General features: G+C 36.5%; 1 protein-coding gene across 1 annotated transcript in view; it reads left to right on the plus strand.

The window, feature by feature from the left end:
• Positions 1-23,256, plus strand: part of ZNF277 (zinc finger protein 277) — a gene marked incomplete at its 5' end in the record, with an annotated part of 117,435 nt that overhangs the window by 54,008 nt on the left and 40,171 nt on the right. Inside the window, 3 exon segments of the mRNA XM_079710923.1 lie at positions 7,885-8,086; positions 15,723-15,811; positions 16,079-16,161. Coding sequence (XP_079567049.1) covers positions 7,885-8,086; positions 15,723-15,811; positions 16,079-16,161 — 374 coding nt within the window.

The raw sequence follows: 23,256 nt of genomic DNA on the forward strand, positions 1-23,256 counted from the left end.
GCCACCAGGGAAGCCCTGTTTTCCTTTTGTTGAGACTTGTTTTGTGACTTAATATGTTGTGTTACTTCCTTGATTAAAGACCTTCAGGATCTACTCACAACTTTCAAATTAAATATAAATCTTTGGCCTGGCATTAAGGCTCACTAACATGTGATCCATCTACCTTTACAGCTTTTTCTTACTTAGACTCTAGCACTATTTGGACTATTTTGATTTTTTAACTACCCATATGTACTTGCTGGAATTCTTTACCATTTCAGGAATCCTCTGTGATGACTACCCTTTATTTCTCCAGTTTTAAGTTATTTTTTTCCTCCCTATTCTAAGCCCTTGATTTATATGGTCAACTTCACATATGTTAACCTGTATTATAATTGTTTGTACAGTTGTCTCATATTTTCTTCTAGACTAACAATTTCTTCAGGATAGGGATTTTTATTAATAATCTTTGTATTTCTTTTAGTATCTAGAATTTACATTATGCATAATAGGCATTCAATTTTTAAATGGTAAATATAATCAAAATTTTTCATCTTAGATCTTAAGACTTAGAAAGTGACTGAATAAAACGGTGCTTGCTCTACTTTCTCTTATCTGTCACAGTCACATTTAGGAACTCATCAGTTGGCATGCTTTTTATTTAAGAATTTTTCAATGTTAAAAAAATTGGAGGTAAATAAATGCATTCATAATCTCATTGTATTGTATATTTTCTTTCAAACCTTGTACTTGTGTTTGAGTGTATGCACATGTATGTTTATAATTGCCAGTTAGCAAATGCATAATGTTATATAGCACAGATATGCCAGATATTATAGAACAATTTTCATTTGCATGACATTTAGGTTGTTTCCATTACTTTACTTTATAGGTGATGCTGTAATAAAGTTTTCATAGCTTTTTGCCTGTTAAATTAGCTCCTTAAATTTTCAAGCATGGGTTTATTAGGTTTAAGGGTAGAATATGTTTGTAACTGTTTCCATACCAGAGGAAGTGGCAAACTTTCCAGCTGTATAGATGAGTACTAATCCAGCACAGCCTCATCAGCAGTCTCAATGTGGTATTGAGACTATTTAACAATGCTGATCTAAGTCCATCCCCCAACATTCCCACTTTTAGTAGGAGTATAGTAAATTAATCTTTTAAATTTGGGGCCTCCTTAATTTACAAAATGAATTATTAGCCCAGGGGTAATTAAATAAGGGTGTTATATTCTTACTCTGAACTTAAGAGATTGATAATGATTAAAAAGACTAGACCTAGGGCTTCCCTGGTGGCGCAATGGTTGAGAGTCCGCCTGCCAATGCAGGGGACACAGGTTCGTGCCCCGGTCCAGGAAGATTCCCACATACTGCAGAGCGGCTAGGCCCGTGAGCCATGGCCGCGGAGCCTGTGCTCTGCAAAGGGAGAGGCCACAACAGTGAGATGCCCGTGTACCGCAAAAAAAAAAAAAAAAAAAAAAAAAGACTAGACCTAGTCTTTGCAATTTTCCAAATGCATCTGCTGGGGAGCCACTCTTAGAAATCAAAGGACTGACTTGTTTAGGAAGTAGAAGGCCATTTTTTGGTGTAAGAGCAAAATACTCTCAAGAATTTAGAAATAAAGTTACCTTCTTGGAGTTTAATTTTTAGAATAAAATCAACATATAATCAGTGAGATTCATTAGGCATTGAAATCCTATGGAAATATATATCTGTCAGATCAAAAGCTTAGAGAACAGGCCTGAAAATATTATCCAGACTTGTTAAACTATGTAAGTGAGCTATAATCAAATAAACTACACTAATATATATAAAGAACATATGTAAAGGAAATGTTTACTTTGGAAACTAGAGTATGTTTACAGTGTTTTCAGAATTAAAACAGTAAAAACAAACAAAAACACTCCACCTATCTCGATATTCCAGTTTTTATGATAGATATCAATTAGATGATCAGAGTGTGATGAGAGTAGCAACTAAACCAATTTTATCTGGGTTGAGTATATCACCAAATTACTGCTTTGTTTTCACAGTTTCAGTAGTGGTGTGGTGATAGGGTGCAAATCAGGTTGCAGGGACTTCTTTAAAGGGGAAATGATGTGTGAGATGTTCTACAATTCCTTACGATGGAATGCTGTAAAAGTTCTTATCAATTATTTGTTGATTTGGGCTTTTCTTCTCTCATTCAACTTAAGGGAGACAGAAACCTCAGTCTTCTTATTTTTTCTTCAAAGCACAAGCAGCCAGCTATTTGTTTGGCAGTAATGATATATTACAAAGTCTAGAGCTGCCTATTTTAGCATATAGGTATATTATGAATTGATGACGGGTTTGTTCCCTAGATAGAACTTTGCTACTCAAAGTGTGGCTTGTGGATGAGTGGGCTGACAACATCTGGGAACTGAGACATGCAGAATTTCAGTCCTGTCTACCTCTTAGGCCAACTTTGTTACTTCATGTACTCCAAGAAGCACACACTAAGATGGAATTTGACGTTTAAGAGATTTGTTAGGCTGACACCAGAGGGAAAAAGGAGAGGTAGGTCTGACCTTTGTGAAGGAAAGAGGGAAAGGAGGGTTGTGTAGGAGCTCGGAGTACAGCACAGTTCTAAGCAAGTTTCTGGCAAGCCAGTGGGGAGTCCTCCAGCCAGTGTCCCATGTCAGTGAAGTTCCGTCTCTCACAGGAATGAGTCTGCCTTGCTATTTCTGCTGCCTCCAATCATTTAATGAAAGCAGTGTATGGAAAGCTTGGCTTCAGTGCAAGTGGGATTTCAGAGCACAGCACCCAAGGCCTTCTTTGCATTATGGTCACAGCAGCCAGAGATTTGATTGGCACAGTTCCCTGGCCGCCACACGTACTGAATCAGGTGCATTTCAACAAAATCTCCAGGTGATTATATGCACATTAAGCTTTGAGAAGCACTACCCTAGAATAATAATTTGACACTTTGAGACTCTTACCCAGAGTCAATAAAATTGTTTATAATCAGCATAGGATCTCCTCAAAAACTCAGCTCTTTCGGAGTGGTATTTTTTACAGTTCATTTGAACAGAGTTGCTGTTCAAAGTGAGAACTAGAGCAGATAATTTGTTGTTAATTTGTAACAAATGTGTGAAGCAGATTTTGAGCCAAAGCAGAATTTCCAAGATACTTTGCCTCTTTGCTGAAAGGAGCTAGATATAATTTACTTCCTTTGGCCTTTTAGAGTTCAAAGTTCTTATAGCAAAGAATTACGTATTTCTGCGTCTGTTGTCTTTTTACCATGTGGTAAGATGTAGATATGATTCTTGTGGTGACAGCTGGAAATAAACTGTTAGATCTTACTGAGTTTCCTCTGCTGACACAGTGCTTAGCATTTGAGGGGCTCTCTTTAGGACAGACTACACTATAAAGTTAGCTTTGCCACAAGGCATTGTCACCTAATTTATGGATTTTTCCATGAGTCCAAGGTATCCACACTCTCATATATATATGATCGGAGACCCACCGTCCCCATGTGATCATCCTCTGAACCATTGATTCCCAGGCTTCAATGTAGAGACTACTGCTTGGTAAAAATTACAGTTCCTCTGTCTACAATAAGGTCTTGAAATCGGTACTTTTAAGAAGCCTCCCAAGTGATGAAACTTAATTTGGAAGTCGCTGCTCTAAAGTAAAATATATACAGAGGATTGGGGTCTATCCCATAGAAACATCCTCAGATGGAGTGGTTATAACTGACTCAGCATTCCAAATGATGCTTGTTCCTTGTTTAGTAGAGAGTATCTTTACATGAAAAATTAAAAATAATTTTTAAATCCCTAATTAAAGATGAAATACTTTTATTACACTCAATAGTATTTATTGTTATCTCAGAATTCAATGTAATTTTTACATCATTATTTATTAATTAGCAGTGGGCCTGTTAACACCAAGGCCCACAGGACTGAATATCTGGCTATAATTATAGTTGGACTACTCTCAATCCTGGGCAGAGAAAGTTCTCCTAAAGACAGACAGCCACAGGTGTTCCCTAAAATAGAATTTACCTAGAAACTGAGTTAAAGGTGTAACTCTAGTTGTAAGTACCTCTGGTCCATTATTTATTCTTTTATTTCTTTGTTCAGCAAACACTTATCAAATACAATCTATGTTTCAGGCACTGTATAATCGATACCAGAGACCTGAAAATAAGTAAGACTTAGTCCTTGACCTTGAGGAATTCACAGACTACCCTAGTGGCAGAGATATACATGAAAACAATTAATTACAACAGAGATATTTGTATTGCTGAGCATGGAGAGATGGAGTAGGTCAAGCCCACAAGCATCCGTGGGGTGAGGGTGGGGTTACAGAGTGAGGGACGGCTGGCAAACACAAAGAATAGCACAAGTGCATCTCATGAGACACCAGTTACTGCTGCCTTTGTCCACAAGCCCTGTCAGTAATATCTAAATTCTGAGCAGATCACCTGAGCTATCTAAAACAACTCATTATCCATCCCTCTCAGAAAACAAAAATCCTGCTTCTCTACATGTATTCCTAGGTTTGTGACTGGTACCCCCATTCATACAGTCTTTCCAGCCAGAAACCTGGGAGGCTTCCTCGTCTCCTCCTTTACTCCCTGTGGCCAGCCATTCATCAGGAACTGTCAGTTTCATCTTTGTAGCCTCTTCTCTGTTCCTCTCTTCTAAGCACTGCTAACATTGCTGCCTCAGACAAGCTCTCAAACTTGGACATCTGCAGTAGTCTCCTAACTGGTCGGTCTCCCCATCTTTAGACTTGGCCTCTTTCCAATCCATTCTCCCCATATCAGTTTAAAACAGGAGAGACCCTTCTTCCTATAGGAAAAGGTCTAAACTCCTTAGAGTTAGGTATAGGTTGAGAGTGCAAATGCTTGAGCCGAACTGCTTGGATTCAAATCCTGACTCCACCACTTACTAGCTATCTGAAGGGCAAGTCACTTAGCCTTTCAGTGACTAAGTTTCTTCAACTGTAAAATAAGAGTAGAAATTGACTCTCTGTCATAGGATTACCGTAAGGGTTAATTGAATTAATACTGTACATGTAAAATGCTTAACAATGCCTGGCACAAAGTAAACACAGTGATGGTGGGTACTCATGGTAGGATAATAATACACAGTATTTGTGCCAAGTAAATAAAGATGACCAGGACTCACCTTGTCTTCCAGAGACTAACAGTCTGAAGGTAAACAGATTACTTCTTATGATCAATGCTGTTATAAATTTGAACACAATGCTAAATGATTATGGAATCAGGAGAAAATTGTAGAATCTTGTCATCTAAAAATGTTTTTTTCTATTAAATTTTTTTTATTTTATGGATGTATAGCAACTCAAGTTCCCAAATACAACTTAGTACCTCTCAAACCACAAGTTCCTCATACATGAAATCTGTAGATTCATGATTTTGCTCCTGTATACCTTTACAGTGACAGTAAGCAGTTTGGTTCTAGTATGTGTGAACATTTAGGTCCCTTCTCTGAGGAATAATTTGAAAAAAGAGAAACTGGCGTTGAACAAACAAAAGGGAAGAGACATGAGCCACAGAAGAATAGTAGAGAGTTTGCAGTAAAGTCTCAAGAAAGAAGACAATGGTAGAGTACCCAGTGGTTTTGAAGGATGTGGGCTACTGAGGTTTAAGAGTTGCTGGTGGAGGTGGTATGGGGGGGGCTGCAGGACACGGCAGAATGCATATAAATTTAGTATGACTTATAAGTATATATGAATTCAAAACAGCACTGAACATAGTTTAAACAAGAAACACAGTTGAGGAATTGCCTTTTGGGGTTGGAGGCAGAAAAATGTAATGTTTGAATTTAGGCTCAAATTAGTAAGTTTAGGCCATTTACTAACACTGTGACTTGGGGAAATTATTTAACTTTTCTAAGTCTCAATTCTCATCTGGAAGATGGAGGTTGTAATAGTACTAATCGAATAAGGTAGTTAGGATTAATTGAGAAAGTGCCCTAAAACACTTTGCTGGTAATTTACAAATAGCAAACACCTAGTAAGGTTAGTTCTTGCTATTGCTGGTGATTATTAATATAGTGTTTGCTTTCTTCAGTTAAGAAAAATGAATTTACAGGTACCTCAGTCAAATTTGGGAAGAAGAATATAGTACAGTACTTGTTATTTCCTAGATGGCAGGTAATGTTACTAACGTTTATTTATAATATGCTGCCTTTTGTTTTCCTATTCTAGGAAACGTAAAATATTATTACAGAGTTTCATAAGTATATCACTTACCTCTTTCCCCATCCTATTTTTCACATGCAGGTCTAAGTTCCTGCAGAACTTAACCTATAACTGAAAAATGTAGCCTGCAACTAAAGAGCTATAGAATTCCAGAACTCCTTGATTTCATTACCTAATTTAATGAATATAATAATGGGTAACACACCAGTCTTACTAATAGTGCTTCTAAAGTGCTTAAATATTTTTAATATTCTCCCTATTGTCATGTGTACCCTGTTTTCTTCTTTCTAGGTATTTAATAATTTTAGGTAACTAAGATAAACAGTTTGATTTAGCGTACTTTATTATGAGTGATGTATTAGAGGACATCCCTTATGGGACACCTTCCCTCTCCAGCTCACTTAGGTGACTGCTGTATCCCCATGCTCCCATAAATCCTATACATTCTCTCTCTCTCTTTATCCTTTTAACTTATCTGTACCTTCAAACAAATTTCAAGCACTTAGGCCTTGATGGTAAGAATAGTGTCATGCAAAGTCAAGCAGAAAAAAACTCAGTAGATACTCAGCTAATTTTTGTTAAGTAAGTGAATGAATGCTGCCCTCTTACATCATTTATCCAGTTCTTAGGCCATGGTCAGCAGTGTACCAGTAACTGATTCAATTAATTATTCAATTAAGAAGGCCTTTAGAAATAGGTAAAGTAAAATAAAAATAAGAAATAAAATTTAACAGTAGAATTCATAGTAACCTAATTCCAAAGACTGCTGTCTCTGAAATAGCTGTCTTTCTTTCCAAAGAAGGTCTCCTGCCCTTCCTCAGATGCCAAATGTCTTACGCTAGTTACCTTGTTGCTGACTACTCAGTAGCCTGCATAAGGTGACAGGTCCAGCCTTCCACCCTAGAAGACTGAAGAGGACTCCTGACACAACTGGCTATAGTTTGAGGCCCTGAATTCAGAGCTGTAGACCTTACATACTTCAACTCTTAAGGATACTATAGGTGATGTTAGGAAAAGGAATAGTGTAGACAAGAAGAACGTTTATCATGTATGTCTAGTAATTGAGCATTCATCTCTTTGTTTGCAAGAACTTGAATTATGATACATAATTATATAATCAAATGATAGATATAAATCAACTTCAAAAATTGCCACCTGGGCCACCCAGCACATGCTGTGTTAACCCAATATGAGACCTGTCTTCTTCGCACATTGCAAATAATCAGAAACAGGAAAGAGTTTGCAGGTGTAACAGAAAGCAGCTTAAAAGATTGTCCTGGCATCACCTGTAGCCTCAATATATACCATTTGCCTCCCAGCGTGATGACTTTCAGCCATAGGTCACAAATGGGCCTTAGAACCTTAACCCAGTGTGTTGCAGCCTTCCCCCTCCAAGTACCCCTAGATTTGCTGCCATTGGCCGGTATCCAAGAAGAAGGCTTGAACAGCTGTCCTGACAAGTGGGTTTTCCCAATTCAAGCTGGCAAATGGGGAGTTTGAGCTGCTTTGTTATACTCCCTGCCTCTGGGTTACAGAAGCTATTTAAAATGGTAATAAAGTATCCTGCTCTCTGGTACTGTGTATTTTCTTTTTTGGAATTATGTAAATATCTTTAGGGTTCTTTTAATGCAGGAGGTGAGAAATCATCCTTCTAAAGAGAGTTGATTTCAGCTTTTTTTTTTCTTTTTCTTTTTGTCTCTCCCAGACAGTAAGGATTGTATCCTGGAGCCACTTTCCCTGCCAGAAAGTCCAGGTGGCACCACCAGTTTAGAAGGTTCTCCATCTGTGCCTTGTATTTTCTGTGAAGAACATTTTCTTATAGATGAACAAGACAAACTTCTGAAGCACATGATCATTGAACATAAGACTGTCATAGCTGATGTTAAGTTGGTTGCTGATTTCCAAAGGTAAATTTTGTTTTTCTCCATAAAAGAGTTTTTTATTATTTCTTAAAGGAAAGGCATAACATATATAAAATTATTCCTATAGAAATATGAAAAATCATATTATCAGGTTTCACCTTAGTCTTTTTTAAACTTTGTACTTATTTGCCTTCTTGAGTGTGTAAGTTATGTTTGAAAATGTCACATACCTTTGCATGTCCTACAAATTCTGGAAGCAGACCAACTTTCCAAAGAGTCCATAATATTCCCTTTACCACATTCCATGAAATTTTGGACATTGTTGATCTCTATCAGATTGATGTTCTTTTCGTGTTTCAGGATATATGCGTTCTCCAACTAAGTGAGTTCTTCCAGAAAGGTGAGAATAGACTTGGTAAAAGGCCACCCAAAGGGCAGTTTTGGGGGAAAGAGATACTTGGAGCCTTTTAATCCAAAAGCTTATCATCCAAACAACTGTCAGCTTAAATGCTGTTATATGGTTGAAAACCAGAAAAATATTGAGTCTTTCAACCAGCCAGAGGGCTATAAGAGTAGACAGCAATTAAGGTCAGTGACTGAGGTACTTAGAGGAAGAGGATGAAGAGTAGATAGAGGTGAGTAGTTGAGGAACTGCCAACATTGGGCATGTGTGAAATGTAAGAACCTGACCTGTACAGCCAGGGCCCAAAGTGAGCTAATTATAGTCACTAATTCTAGACTAATTGTTGGTAGTGATTGTCTAAGAGAAATGCCTTCTCTGAAGCAGATACAGTGGAGTAGTTATGTACAGGTCATTATTAGTTGAAATTTGGAATCATTTTCCATATAAACAATATCAGTGTAGTTAACTGGCTTTGTATAGTTACTGAAAGCACATATTTTGGTATATCTGGTAGGGTCCCATTTTGAGATGTTCTGCATTGATTTCCCTACAAAACGTTAGAGTAGCCCAGATATTATAATATCCCTGCATCTAAACTCTGTATCTCCCAGACCACATTATTCTTAGCAAGCAACTTCTTTCTTAGAATGGGTTTTGCAAGCAGCAAGCTGTATTATTAAGAGTGGACTGTGAAACCTGGAAGGCCTAGGATTGAATGCAGACTCGGTGACTTTCTTATTACCACATGGCTTCCAGCAAGCTACTTACCACTCTAAGCATCAGTTTTCTCATCTATAGAATGGGGGTAACACCAGCCCTCATAATATTGAGCATTATATAAAACAGGGCATGTATAGCACCAGTGTCTGAGATATCTTTTATACCCAATAAATGGTAGCCAAATTTTTAATTATATTTTGATTACAAAAGATATATTTGAAGTCTTAGCTTCCTGCAACTGTAGCTTAAGATTTCAGTAGGCATTTATGCTGGTCTGAAGACCTAATTATCATTTGTAAAATTTGTTTTGAGAAATTTTCATTTAAGGTTCTAAGTACTCTAAACTTCTAGAGTGGCAGTGTGTTTTTAAGGACAAATAGCCACAGTGCTCAAAGGGGTAACGTTAGCTACTCTCTAGCCCTCTTGTCCTTCTCAGATGCATAGCACCAATAATGAATGTCTGCTGTGTGCCTTCTGTGTTATGGCCCCTTATATCCATTCAGCATTGCTACTTGTGAGTAGACTTTGGGGCTGTATGGTTAGGGGGCAGAGACAGAATAGGGAAGGAGAGTTATATGAACAATATATGCCACCAACTACTGGAATAAACTAATTCTTACATGCTTTCAGAGGAAACACTCTGTGCTTCTCATTCTCATTCATTATTCTTTATTTTCAATTAAAATTTGTATGTGTATATATATGTATATACACACGTGTGTGTGTTGGGAGTATTCTGGGAGTTTTCTCTTATATGGTACCTAGTTGTAGGTGGTCAGATCTGTCGATTTTGTTTTAGACACTTCTTAGGCTAGAGAGCTTTGAATTCTTTTCTTATTCAAATAACCATTGACAGGACTATCAAATGAGTTATTCTTTTATAAGTTTTGTATCACTTGGCTTTTCTTTGATGTAAAACTTTTTTTTTTTTTACTCTTTTTTACCACATAAATGCAAATTCTCCCTCAGGAATTGCAGAAAAATATGATGATCAACCAGTGATAATTGAGTAATGTTAAGATTTTCTTTCTCTTCTTCTAAAATATGTGAGAAATGTCTGAATCAGTTCGTATTTTATCCTTTGTACTTATGTATGTTGGCTAAGTGGCTATATTTGTACTAATCAATCTCTTTTATCATTGTTGTCAATCTCATCTGTATGTGGGCAGGAAAATCAAATTATTTACTAGGTCTCAGGGCTTAGGAGTTAATAATTAAATATTGAGATCAATCACACTATAAATGCAGTTATGTAATAAAATGGATGCTTTAATTAAAAAGAAAAAGATACATGTCTGATATGAGTGCTTTCTAAATAAAGTGTGTAGTTAACATGTACTTTAAATTTGGAAACCTAGATTTTCCTTGTGAACTCTCCTCCTAATTAAATAAAAGTTTCACCCTCAGGAAGTAAAAATGTGATTAATTCACACTGACCAGGAATGGATATGACTAAACTTTGTTGTTTTTAAATACCATTTAATATATTAACAATGTTGTGATTAACAATGTTGTGTTAGTTTCAGGTGTACAGCAAAGAGATTCAGTTATACATATACAAGTATCTATTCTTTTTCAAATTCTTTTCCCATTTAGGTTCCACAAGGACCTACTGTATATAGCACAGGGAACTCTGCTCAATATTATGTAACAACCTATGTGACTTTTTCTTAGCAGTTATTGAGGGGAGGGAGGGATAGTGAGAGGTTCAATTGGCATGAGTTAATTCACTCAGAACTTCTTTATAGGTTGAATAATTCTTACATATATATAAAACTTCTCAGAGAGGAGTTGTTGCTTCCGAGTACAATAAGTAATAAAGACAATAAATAATAGATAAGAGATGGACTTACCTTGTCCTTTGTAAGAAATAAGCTCTAAAGTTTCCGTTTAAATATATTTAACATTTTCTTTATTGGAACAAAGTAACAGTAAAATTTTCTCAGAGCAAATAAAACAAAAACAAAAGTAAAAGTCTCTCCTTTGAGCCGTTTATTAACATAGTTATTTATACTGAGCTACTTGCTAGCTTTATTCAGTAGATAAAATTTTTCCAGAAGAAAAATGTTAACTCCTAATTCTTGTGCCTTTCTATATTAGAGTCCACTCATTCAGTGCTACTTAATTAACGACTGTATCTCAAACCTTAATGCTTCTGTCAATAAGCACACCAGTTACAATGGGGAGCTGGGCAGGCAAGATGATATTACTACAAGGATTTCTTGTGAGATGTGATTAAAGTTCTTTTAAAAGAAAGTATTTGCTGATGACCTAATAATTACTTTTATGGCTTTTTAATAAAATATGAAATGCTGTGATAACTGTCCTCCAAATAAAGGGTTCATACCATATATTATTTCTTGGCTTCCTTTATATATTGAGTGGTTGCTTTAAACAAACTAAAGAAGTAGGAAAAAATGAAGAAGTACTAAATGATTTCTTAACATGGAACAGTAAATTTTAGTGGGTGGGAAAAAATGCCACCAGTGCATGTATTAAACATCTGCTATCTTTAAGACATCTCTCAATTGAATACAATTTATCGGAATGCTTTTACCAACCACAGGGAAATGGATATATTGATACCTCTTGATTTTAATTATAAACTAAAAAAGTACTATTATGTGATAACTAGGATACATCTTAAATTTAGACTTAGGTCAAAAGTTTGTTGCAATTCAGATCTATTTATATAGTATACCACAATAAGATGTGATACGTAATTGTATATATTTAAGTTTATGGTTGTGTTTATGGTTGTGTTTTGCTTTTGTAACATGATTCTTTTTCCCTTTGATGTTATTGTCACCCAGCCTTTGGTCAGGAGGAGACCACTCAGATGACACCTTTGTGCCTATTGGACTGGCCTATTACCTGCTTTATCCTTCTTCCCCCAGAAGCTACCTAACAACATCTCAGAGATGCTCTTAGAGATGGTATCTGAAAAACATCCTTTCCAGAATTCATAACCACTTGTTCATGGAGCAATAAAATAGCTTTTAACCAATGTAAAGACTACCAGACATGAGCATATAACAGTATCTTCTCTCTCTTCATCCCATTGGACGCATTAACTATTTGAAGAGGGTAACTGAGGTTCTGTCAGACAGAATCTCCCCATGATTTTAAGTCAGCCAATGTTAGTAATCACTTCCCTTGTGCCTACCACACTGAGGTAAATGTGATACAAAACAAATACGTGATGTGAACCTTCTCTTCAAAGATCAGGGAGAATAGGACCCAACATGGAAGTCCTTAGAGACTAAGAGCCATTGACTTTTGGAATCAGGACATCAGAGGAATCAGTGCCTCTGTAGGCACTGTACCTTTTGCCTAGTCAAGCAGTTCCAATTCAACAGCCCCAAACAGCTGGTGTCAACTTTCAATACTTGGGCAGGAAGTTAGGAGCAGTTCAGACCAAGAGCTGCTTTTAGGTAATATGCTTTTCAGAAAGGGAAGACCTTCCCTCTCCCTTCAGACTTCATGTCTGTACTTCAGTTTTGCCATGTCAAAAAGCATTCTCCTTGGTCTCTACGGAAGAAAATTCTTCAAGTATCCATTACAACTGTAATTCTAGAGGCTTTCTCCTGTTTCTGCCTTTTTCTGAAATTCTTGTGTAGATTGGTCCTCACGTGACACGAGAGGCATTGTGTTGTAGAAGACTTGAGTTTGGATTTGGAGACAACAGATCCCAATTCTCGTCCCAATTCTAACATTCTAAGTGTGTGACCTTGGGCAGGTAGGGTCTCAGTAATGGTAGTTGCTAATAATTGATATCCTTCTGGTCATCATCATCATCATCACTCTACTCTTCCCTGCCTCAGCCACTTGTGTGTGCCTTCTGACACTACTAATATAACTATTTTAACTTGCTCATTAAATGTTTGATGAAACATTATCATTGTTGTTTTTGTTGTTGTTTTAGATACCAATATTTCTCTGGAATAAACAAATTCTTTACTACTTTAATCTTATCTAAATATGTTACTTTTTCTTATAATAGTAACTTTCATTTATTACACACCCAGCATGGTAGACACTGCTTTACATGTATTATTCTGTTTAATTATCAACAATCCATTTTGCAAATGAGTAAGCTGAGTGTCAGAAAGGTTAAAAAATCTTTTAATTCAGGTTCATATCTCTGAATGCAAAGTCCCTGCTTCTCTCTTCCCTGTTGCCTGCAGGGCTGGTGGAGTCAGTTAATAAAACCTCAGCCACAAGGGTTGGACCATAGTCTTAATTTAAAAAGCACAACTACTTCTAGCTCAAGATGTGTGCAGATAAGAGACTCTTATTGTGTTGACTCTGTTACAGAATTAGTCAATGACACTTCAAAGGACAGTCTGGTCACTAGTATCTGCTCTTACCTGGTCATCTGCTTCATGTAATTATCACTGCCTTTTAACGAACTGTAGGCTTATAGTGGAAATAATATTATAAAGGGCTGACAACAACTATCCTGTTTTCTCCAGAGGGTGACACCCACATAGCCTTCAGTGGAATAGTAGTCAAGAGTGATGAACCTCTCCTTGGTGTATTCTAGTGGTAGCCATGAGGAAACTCCAGATAAAACTTGACTCCCTTTTCTTTCTGTTTCCTCTGGAGGGGAAGAAAAAGCAACTAGTGGGGAATGGAAAAGAGGAGAATAAGAGTAACTGTGTAAGATAACGGGGGAGTGGAGGGTGCTGAAGCTGGCATGGATGGCAAAGGGAATAACGTGTCAGCCTTTTGTAGGTGCTTTTCCTCTATTTGTGTACTCTGATGGACCTGAAATGCCTTCTGCTCTGATACTTATAATGTGGGAGCCAGGGAGCTAGACATAGGGTCATGGTTCATCATTTATAGTATTTATGGTTTGAGGCTGAGCTGGAGCCTAAGATACATCCTTTTCAGATCTCTTAAAATAAGGTCTAGCACTGTTTTATAAGGAAAGAGTTCTACCCCTTCTTACCCATCCAGGTTGACAGCAATGGTTATACATGAGAAGGAAGAGCTAAAACATGTGGTTCTGTTCTTATACATTATTCTTTTCTTTTTTTTGATAAATTTATTTATTTTTGGTTGCATTGGGTCTTTGCTGCTGCGCACGGGCTTTCTCTAGTTGTGGCGAGTGGGGGCTACTCTTGGTTGTGGTGCACGGGCTTCTCATTGCGGTGGCTTCTCTTTTTGCGGAACACGGGCTCTAGGCGCACGGGCTTCAGTAGTTGTCGCATGCGGGCTCAGTAGTTGTGGCACACGGGCTTAGTTGCTCTGCAGCATGTGGGATCTTCCCAGACCAGGGCTCAAACCCGTGTGCCCTGCATTGGCAGGCAGATTCTTTATCACTGCACCACCAGTGAAGCTCATCTTTTACTTCTTTTACTTATATATTCTATATTCAGTGTTGTCATCCATTTATATTTTATATTAGCTCATGTCACATTTCTCTCAGATGTCTTTCCTGGCACATTTTTTTTCCCTAATGTATAATGAATGCCCTTTCTATAGAGCACCATGGGTTGGGAAAATAAGAAAAAGGGAGATTAAAAAGGAGTCAAAATACTGGGAGCTGGAGGCTACTTAGAGAACCTTACAGGAATCTTCAAATGCTCTTCTACCTCTTTAAAACATTTAGTGTGGACCTACTATGTGCAGAACACAGGTGCTATATCAAGCCATTTAAATATACTCTTTCTGTGTGCTTTGTCTGTTTAACTAAGTTCCATCTCTTGTGCAGGTTTTGATCCTTTGTTGTAAATTTCATTTTTTTATCCATCAACATGTAGCCTGATAAATTGTCAACTATAGAGTCAACCTTTCCATTTCCTTTTTCCCCCTTGAAGCAGATCACATTCTCTTCTTCTTCTTCTTTGATAAATGAGATTGTAATTGTCAATATAAATCTTGTTAGATAAATGGAAAGATGAACAGCTTGTTGAATCCTGTCATCTTACTCCCTCTTTCATCAAATAATGCAGATCTGGGTATTATGCTTTGCTTTTACATTTAGCCAGTGTCCTTCTTCTAACTCAGCTCATTAGATACAGGAATTGCAAGCTTGGCTGTTTTTCTAAAAGCTAAATTTCAGGAATTGTTCTATCTTGTTATATAGATATTGAATTTAGACTGACCTCTCATTTCATTATCATGATCTGTTCTTTTGATGTATAAGATAACCACCTAACTTTCAATTTATTGGAAAATGTGTGATAAAGCCTATTTAATCATTGTTGCATTTTAAATTCATATAAACTTAGATGTGATTTCAAAAAAACTTCATTATCACATAAAAATAATTCATTTTAATTTTCCCATATGTCTGTTTATTGAATTTGGGGATGGTAAAATTTAATCATTTTCATGCCTTTACAGGGTAATGTCATTTCATTAAATATTTATTTCATATTTCTACAATGCTCTACTGCCTTCCTATTTACAAATTTTCTAGCTAGCAGTTTTCAGTCAACATTTGATTTATTGCTTTAGGGTAATTAAATGTTCTTATAAAATCCTATCATTCTAAAGTAAGTAGTGTATTGAGTCTTCTCACCGTTCTTTCTTTTTCATTGTTCTAAGGTACATTTCATATTGGAGAAAAAGGTTCACTGAACAGCCCATTACAGATTTTTGTAGTGTGATAAGAATCAATTCCACAGCTCCATTTGGTAAGTGTACATCTTGACTACCATCTTTTCCCTGCAATCCAAAAATTCAAAGGAATAATCTTTCTTAAATTATAATTCTCTAAAATAATAGCTAAAATTAAATTGCTCTGTTCATGTTGTATAACTTCAGTAAAGCTAAAACAGAACTATATACCAGAAGAGAGATCGTCATAGACATAGATAGATATATTTCTCTTAAGAAAGATAAATTTTTTTTGAAAAAGTGATAAATATCATTTCTTATTTATTTTCCTGATCTCTCAACAGAAGAACAAGACAATTATTTTTTGCTGTGTGATGTTTTACCAGAAGATAGAATACTTAGAGAAGAACTTCAGAAGCAGAGACTGGTAAGAGTTATTTTAAAGAATGAGCAGTGTGTTAGAAACACATACAAAATCATTTTTGTTATTGCCCTTTTTTGTTTGTTTTTATTCTGGAAACTTTCAAACATACACAAAAGAGGAGATAATACATAAAGATCTTAAAACAGAAAAGGTAGACACTTGACTGAAGATTAAAGCATTTCATGTTAAAAATGCAGAGAGAATTTTTGGCTTTGTTTTGCTTCCTGGATTATCTCTAAAATAACAACAGAGCTTACACATTTTAGTGTAATTTTAGCTGCCTGACACATGCTAGGGTTCAGCAATCGTGGAAGAATGCCCTCAGCTAAAATTGAGTTGAATTGATTAACTTTTTTTCTCCCTCTGGAATGTGCTATGCACTAGCACTTCTTTTGTTCCCCTTTATGAATTAAGCATATAATTTGATCATAATAGTCTTTCTCATTTTCAGCCTTAACGATAAGGAAGCTGATTTGAAAATCTCAGCATCTTTAGTCTTTTAAAAAGATAACAGCATATACAGGTGTGAAAATTTTCATTTTCAGAAGTTGAACAGAAATTGGTTAATTTTTTGAAGTTACTAATTTTATTTAAAAGTATCCAGTTTTCCATTATTTGTCACTAAATCTCAACTATTACTTGAAAATGACTTGCTCTTCCTTTAGTGGTTACTTATAAGTATTCCCTGTATCTTTGGACTTAGCTAGATATGTTGTGAAAGAAAGCTATGATTTCATTGTTTCTGCTAAATCCTCAAGAGATCTAGGAGGAAAATAAATCCTGTCTACCAAAGTCATAAGATTTGAGAAAGTCCCCTGAAGCACATTATATTATGTAAACATGAGATGATGTTGTTGGATACTGATTTATTTAAGAAAAAGTATGCTTTTCCTATAGCAACAAACCCAGTGAAGAAACAAGACTCGCTGAGTTTCTCTTCTTTCCCTATTGTAATATCTAAGAAATCTGCAGAATAAGGATAAATTGACTGTAGAATTTTATGGATTTTGTTTGGTAGTACTTATTCATAATTTTTTATTTCCGTGAGCTTTTTCACTCTTACTCACAGTGGTCTTAATCAAAAATGACCAAACTGACATAATCCTAGTACCCCTATGTATTTCTTTATAAGAACTCAAACTGTAACACAGCAGCCATTACTGTTACTCAATACACAGAGTCTTTATTGTATGTCTGTAGACAGACTCAAGTCCCTAGAAATATCTACATCTATAAAACTTAGATAACCTTTTAAGATTCTGAAACCAACTCCAATATGTAGGTTCTTTCCCCACACCACCATGCAATTCTCTGACACCACCTGCATGTTCTACAATTCAACGCAGTCCTGACACTGTCTACTCAAAGATAGCATCAGATCCCACAGGTTAAGGGCTCAGTCCCACAAGACTGCCATCCACTTCTTATACCAATCACAAATCCAGGTTATCACCTGTACTTCTGACCAACTGGCTGTGAACCCCTATAAAGGGGTTCTCATGACCCTCCTTCCTTGGGTTTGATTAATTTGCTAGAGTGGTTCACAGAACTCAGGAAACTAGTTTACTCACTAGATTATTGGTTTATTACAAAGGATATTAATGAATGTGAATCAACAGCCAGATGAAAAAATACATAGGGTGAGATTCTGAACAAAGAAGCTCTGTCCCCATGGAATTTGAGGCCCACCAAGGCAGCATGTAGATGAAGTTCAGAGAGCTTCATCAACCTGGAAACTCTCTGAACCATGTCCTTTTGGGTTTTTATGGAAACCTCTTTACTTAGGCATTGTAAATGATTGATTAAATCATTGACCATTGAGGGGAATGAAAGTTCCAACCCTCAAGATGACATGGTTGGCCCTCATCCTTAGGTTACCTGGTACTCTCTGAAAGTCAGCTCGTTAACATAACAAGAAACACATTTATAGCTCTCAACACTTAGTAATTCCCTGGATTTTAGGAGCTAAGTGCCAGGAATGGGGGCTAAAGCCAAATATACATTTCTTATGACAAATCACAACATCCTATCTTTTTACCAACTTTATACTTTGTCAAAGTAGTAGATTTGATGAAAGTGAGTGTTATGGCAGCTTAAAAGAAACAAAATATGATGAAACTGCAGTCAGTGTATACATACATTCATATTCATTGAATTCCTACTTAACTAGATGATCATACAATGAAGCACAAGGCATGGTTCATGTCATAAAAGAGTGTACAATCTAGAAAAGAAACGCAACTATGTGTTCTTGGGAATGTAGATAATGATAGAATGTAGGGCTTGTGAAGATTAAGTGAGATAATGCATGTGATATACTTACAATAGTATCTGCTATGTAGAAAGCACTCAATAAATGTTGCCAGTAATAAAAATAACAATATATTGTGTCTTAACAGTGAGATGGATTTGGGTATTTGGAGAGTTGTAGAAAAGGGAGGAAAATACATATGGATCTGTATGTTCAAGGTATATTCAGGAAAGTTAAGTCTGATCTGAAAGATTTTTGGAGGAGTGTGAGATAGGTTTGAAGAGGTAAGATGAAGCTAAATCATGGAAATCCTTTGGTGCCAGGATTGATTTCTAATGAGAAAGACCCATTGATGTCTCTTCATTGCCCATGAGAGTGAAATGAAGAAAAGATGATAAGTGTAGCTGTATAAAAATCCAGTTTGGGCTTCCCTGGTGGCACAGTGTTTGAGAGTCCGCCTGCCAATGCAGGGGACACGGGTTCATGCCCCAGTCAGGGAAGATCCCACATGCCACAGAGCAGCTAGGCCCGTGAGCCATGGCCGCTGAGCCTGCGCGTCCAGAGCCTGTGCTCCGCAATGGGAGAGGCCAAAACAGTGAGAGGCCCATGTACCGCAAAAAAATAAATAAATAAAAATTAATAAAAAATTAAAAATCCATTTAAAGCTGGCAAGTTCTGACTACAGACCAACTTGGAGATGTGGAAAGAAACTAACAATTACTGAGTGCCAGCCATATGCTATGCCTTTGCATTAGATCCTTGCTTCATAGCAACCCTGTGAGATAGCTATTAAATGCTGTTCTACTGATGAGGAAACTGTGGCATAAGAAGATGATTTTGCCCAGGAGCACTTAGTGAATGAGAAGCAAAGCTGAGGCTTTAAGCTAAGTGGTGTGCCTAATACCTGCCTTTTTAAGCCATGCCACGCCGTGCAAGTCTAGTAGTTATTTACTCTGCTTCCCACAACTCTTGTACTCTTTTTTTATTCTAGGCTCTGATAGTTGCTCTGTCCTGGATGCTCATTATCTTATAGGTCTGTGTAGGGAGGGGATTCAGGCTAGGATTGGACTTTCAGGAAAGCAGAGGAGGCTTACAATAGGCTACCACTGGGAATGGTGGCTAGAAGATCAACAAAAAAGAACAGATTTGCCAAGTAACAGGAAGACAGGCTGAATTTGCAGTCAGACATTTCATTGTAATTTTATGCTCTGTAGTGTGGAAGCAGGAGGTTGGTGTGGGTGATCTTCCTTTGGGAGTTGGCAATGACGACAGGATGTCTCTCTTTTATGTACAACGAGCTCTACAAGTCAGTAACAGACATTTCCAGAAAGAAGTCCAGTTGATCAAATGAACCAGTCTTCAACGAAAGTAATAACACACCTTTTTTCTTCTATCAAGTTAACAAGATTTGAGAACAATAACACTAAATGGTGGCAAGAAAAGCACAAGCACTTTTTCAGCCACTTAAAAGTGTGAATTGGTATACCATTCCTGAAAGGCACTTAAATGTAGCTTAAACCATTTAAATTGCTTCATGGTAATGGGTATATAATCCAGTCTATGTTTTTCAATGAACTCAGCTCAGTGTCAGTAGGATCTCAAGTCCATGAGAGAGGACCCCCAAACTAGAGTGGCATTTGCTCTCCTGATTTGCATTAGTGATGACTTGCATAGGTAGCATTCATATGTACTCTCTCATTTGGAACTCTAGGGAATTCCCTGGTGGTCCAGTGGTTAGGACTCTGTGCTTCCACTGCAGGGGGCACAGGTTTGATCCCTGGTCGAGGAACTGAGATCCCGCAAGCCACGTGGCATGGCCAAAAAAATTTTTTTAATAAAAAATCATTTGGAACTCTAAATAAAGGATTTAGTGTAAATATCTGTATATGATTTGCTGTTAATTCAAAATGACTTTGTAATTTCTTTGAGGTAGGAATTATGTCTTATATTTAAATATCCTTCATTAGCACTCACTATATTGCTAAGTTCACATTGGTGTTTTTTCCAAGCCCCATTTTTTTGGGGGAAAAAAATCTGTTTCTGTGTGAGTGGCTGGAGGCATATAGAATCTAAATGATCCATTTTTTCCATTTTTTTTTAGACCTCACTGGCTCCTTGTGACATTTATGAGATTTGTCTGAGTTCCCAGTTTTCTTTTTGAAGAGCTTGATTCCTACTTGACACTTTTTGAAATTTTTCATCTGTACTCTGAAGGTAGAACTACAGAATTAGGAAAGATTCTTGAGGGTTTGAATAGCTTGTATACCTTCCTCCCTTTTAGCTTCCTTCTTTAAAAATATTCCCTTGATCCCGTCATTCTACCTTAATCTCCTCCAGTGGTTCTTTTCCCTCTTTTCTTTTAAATGGGTAAGTTTTCCAAGGTTCCCTATCCAGGGGATGCACTGTCATCCATACCACTGCTATGCTGATGGCTTAAATTTTGGTCCTGGCACACAATAGGCAGTCAGAGTAAATACCCATTGATTGGTTCATCTCCAGCTTTCTTCCTGGCTTACCTCTAAACTCCAGTTCTAACTTGCATTATGTTGAACTTTTCCATATAAATTATCAATGAACACCTTAATTTTAAGGTGCCTAAAACTGAACTTACTTTTTTCTCTACCAAAATTTGTAGTTTGCTTGTTTCCCTTTTCTTATATAATAGTACCACCATTCCCCTGGTCACTCAGTTTGGAAATTTCTGGAATCATCTTTAACTCATCCCCATACCTAAGTCATTTGTCAAGTCCTGTCAGTTCCATCTTTGAGTCCCATATACATCCTTTTCTTTGCACTCCTAGTGCCTTTTACCTTGTATGTGGAATCACTTCTCTAATCAATTGGCATTGCCTCCAGAATTTTAATATTAAAATACATAGCGGATCATTTTATTCTCCTAAAACCTGCAGTGGTCTTTTTCATCTACATATTCTTAAGCTTTTCTGGGCTCAAACTACATTTCCAGTATCTTTCCCCATTTTTTTCTTTCAATTACCCAGGGTCCAGTTTATTCATTTATTTAATAAATATCTTGCCCCAGACACTGTTCTAAATTCTGTTGATATAGCAGTGGTTGAAATAAGCCACAGCCCCTGCCCATCTAGAGACTGCACTCTAGTGAAAACACTACTTGTCTCACAGTTACTCATATGTTAGGTGGTTTCAGGAATCTGCTTCATTAATCAGGAATGCCAGCCCCACCTGTGGAAATAACATAGGCCTCAAGACATTGTTCAAATACCATACTTTCCACAAAAGCTTCCTGATGCCACCAATCAGAATTAGTAACCTCTTCTAAGCTCTATTAATACAGTATTTTACTTGGCTTTTCAATTATAGTTAGTTGTTTAAAAATCTTTCTTTCTTACTGGATTAGATGCCTCTTAATGGTTGGGACTGTCATGTTCAGTTTTGTATCTTCTCTGAGCCTTGTTCATAAAGCATTAACTTAAATTTGATCCTGAAGTATTTGTGTGGCATTTCGATAGAGCCATATAGTCAGATCTCCCTGATTTAAAGAAGAGAGGTGAAATAACCGAGGCAGACATCTTTAATCACAGGTTACACTTTTCACTTAAGCATAAAAAAATACTAGTTTTTACATTTGCCTACAGTAGAAGATAAATGGCAGTCATAAGCTCCCAGAGCAAGATATAACTTTTAATTAAACTGGGACGAGGGGAAACATCCATTTAGCTGCATCAAAGTGGATTTTTTAAATCACTATTATAAATGTCAGCGTGAGAGGTCATTCTTGACAGCTATAAATATTTTATGAAAATTTTAACCTATATAACAATTTGATCCTCTGGAGAGAAACAGTGTTTTTTTGGTTGTTTTTTTTTTTAATGCTACTTCATATAATATCCCACCTCCCCCGACAGTAAAACAACAAAATGAAATTACATATCTCCCACTAAGAAGATTATTCTCCCTTGTGCCACTTTTCTGTATAGATTTCAGAGATCTTTAATAAAGGATCAAATTATATCAGTGACATAAAGTATAATGTTATACCTTTCCTGCATAATTCCTAGCTTTGTAGCACAAATTTTCTAATTGCACCTACAGTAACTTTCCCAAATATAAGATGATATTTCCCATTGAATGTAACGTTATTATTAACAGTGCAACAAAGATCAAGTTAGCTAGAGTGACCACTGAGTAATATTAACCTTCAGATTAATTAATGTTTTCATTTAGGAAACAAACGTAAACCCAGTCTGAAACAATACTAAACTGAATCCTAAAGTTTGCCACTTTGAACTTCTTCAACAAGAACTTAAATTTTGCATGGCAGTTTTTATATACATTGGCTCTGTGAGATCACTAAGGCAATATCATTATCTCTGTTTAGATGGAAAAACAAGTTTGAAGATATTAGGAGATATGCTGAAGGCATATCTTATATACATTATATAATGTATTAAATAGGAAGGGAGGATCTCAAACTCCTGTTTTCCAACTCTAAGCACCACCCTCTATCAGGATTCTTTATCAAATTGGATCTTCTTTCTATAAGCAAATGTGACATTTTCAAAATAGTCAATTTTTAGAATTAATAAAAATGGATGAACAGGACATAAATACATATGTAAACAAATAACAGTGTTCTGTTTCCATTGCTAAGAATTTTTTTCATCTACTTTCTTATTAGGTCAGTCATAGATAGGAATTTCTTATTCCTTTGGGCCTAAGCTGCTTATATTTTCTTTTAACACTTGAAGATAGTGTGTTTTTGGAGTTGCCTCTATCTTTAGAGAAACATAGGGCTATACCTGAGCTTGAGTTTAGCCAGTAAAATACTTCCTCAGACAGATTATACTAGACTGATCCATGCCATGCTG

Source organism: Hyperoodon ampullatus, assembly GCF_949752795.1.
Source record: "Hyperoodon ampullatus genome assembly, chromosome: 9".
In the NCBI taxonomy this organism is placed as follows: domain Eukaryota; kingdom Metazoa; phylum Chordata; class Mammalia; order Artiodactyla; family Ziphiidae; genus Hyperoodon; species Hyperoodon ampullatus.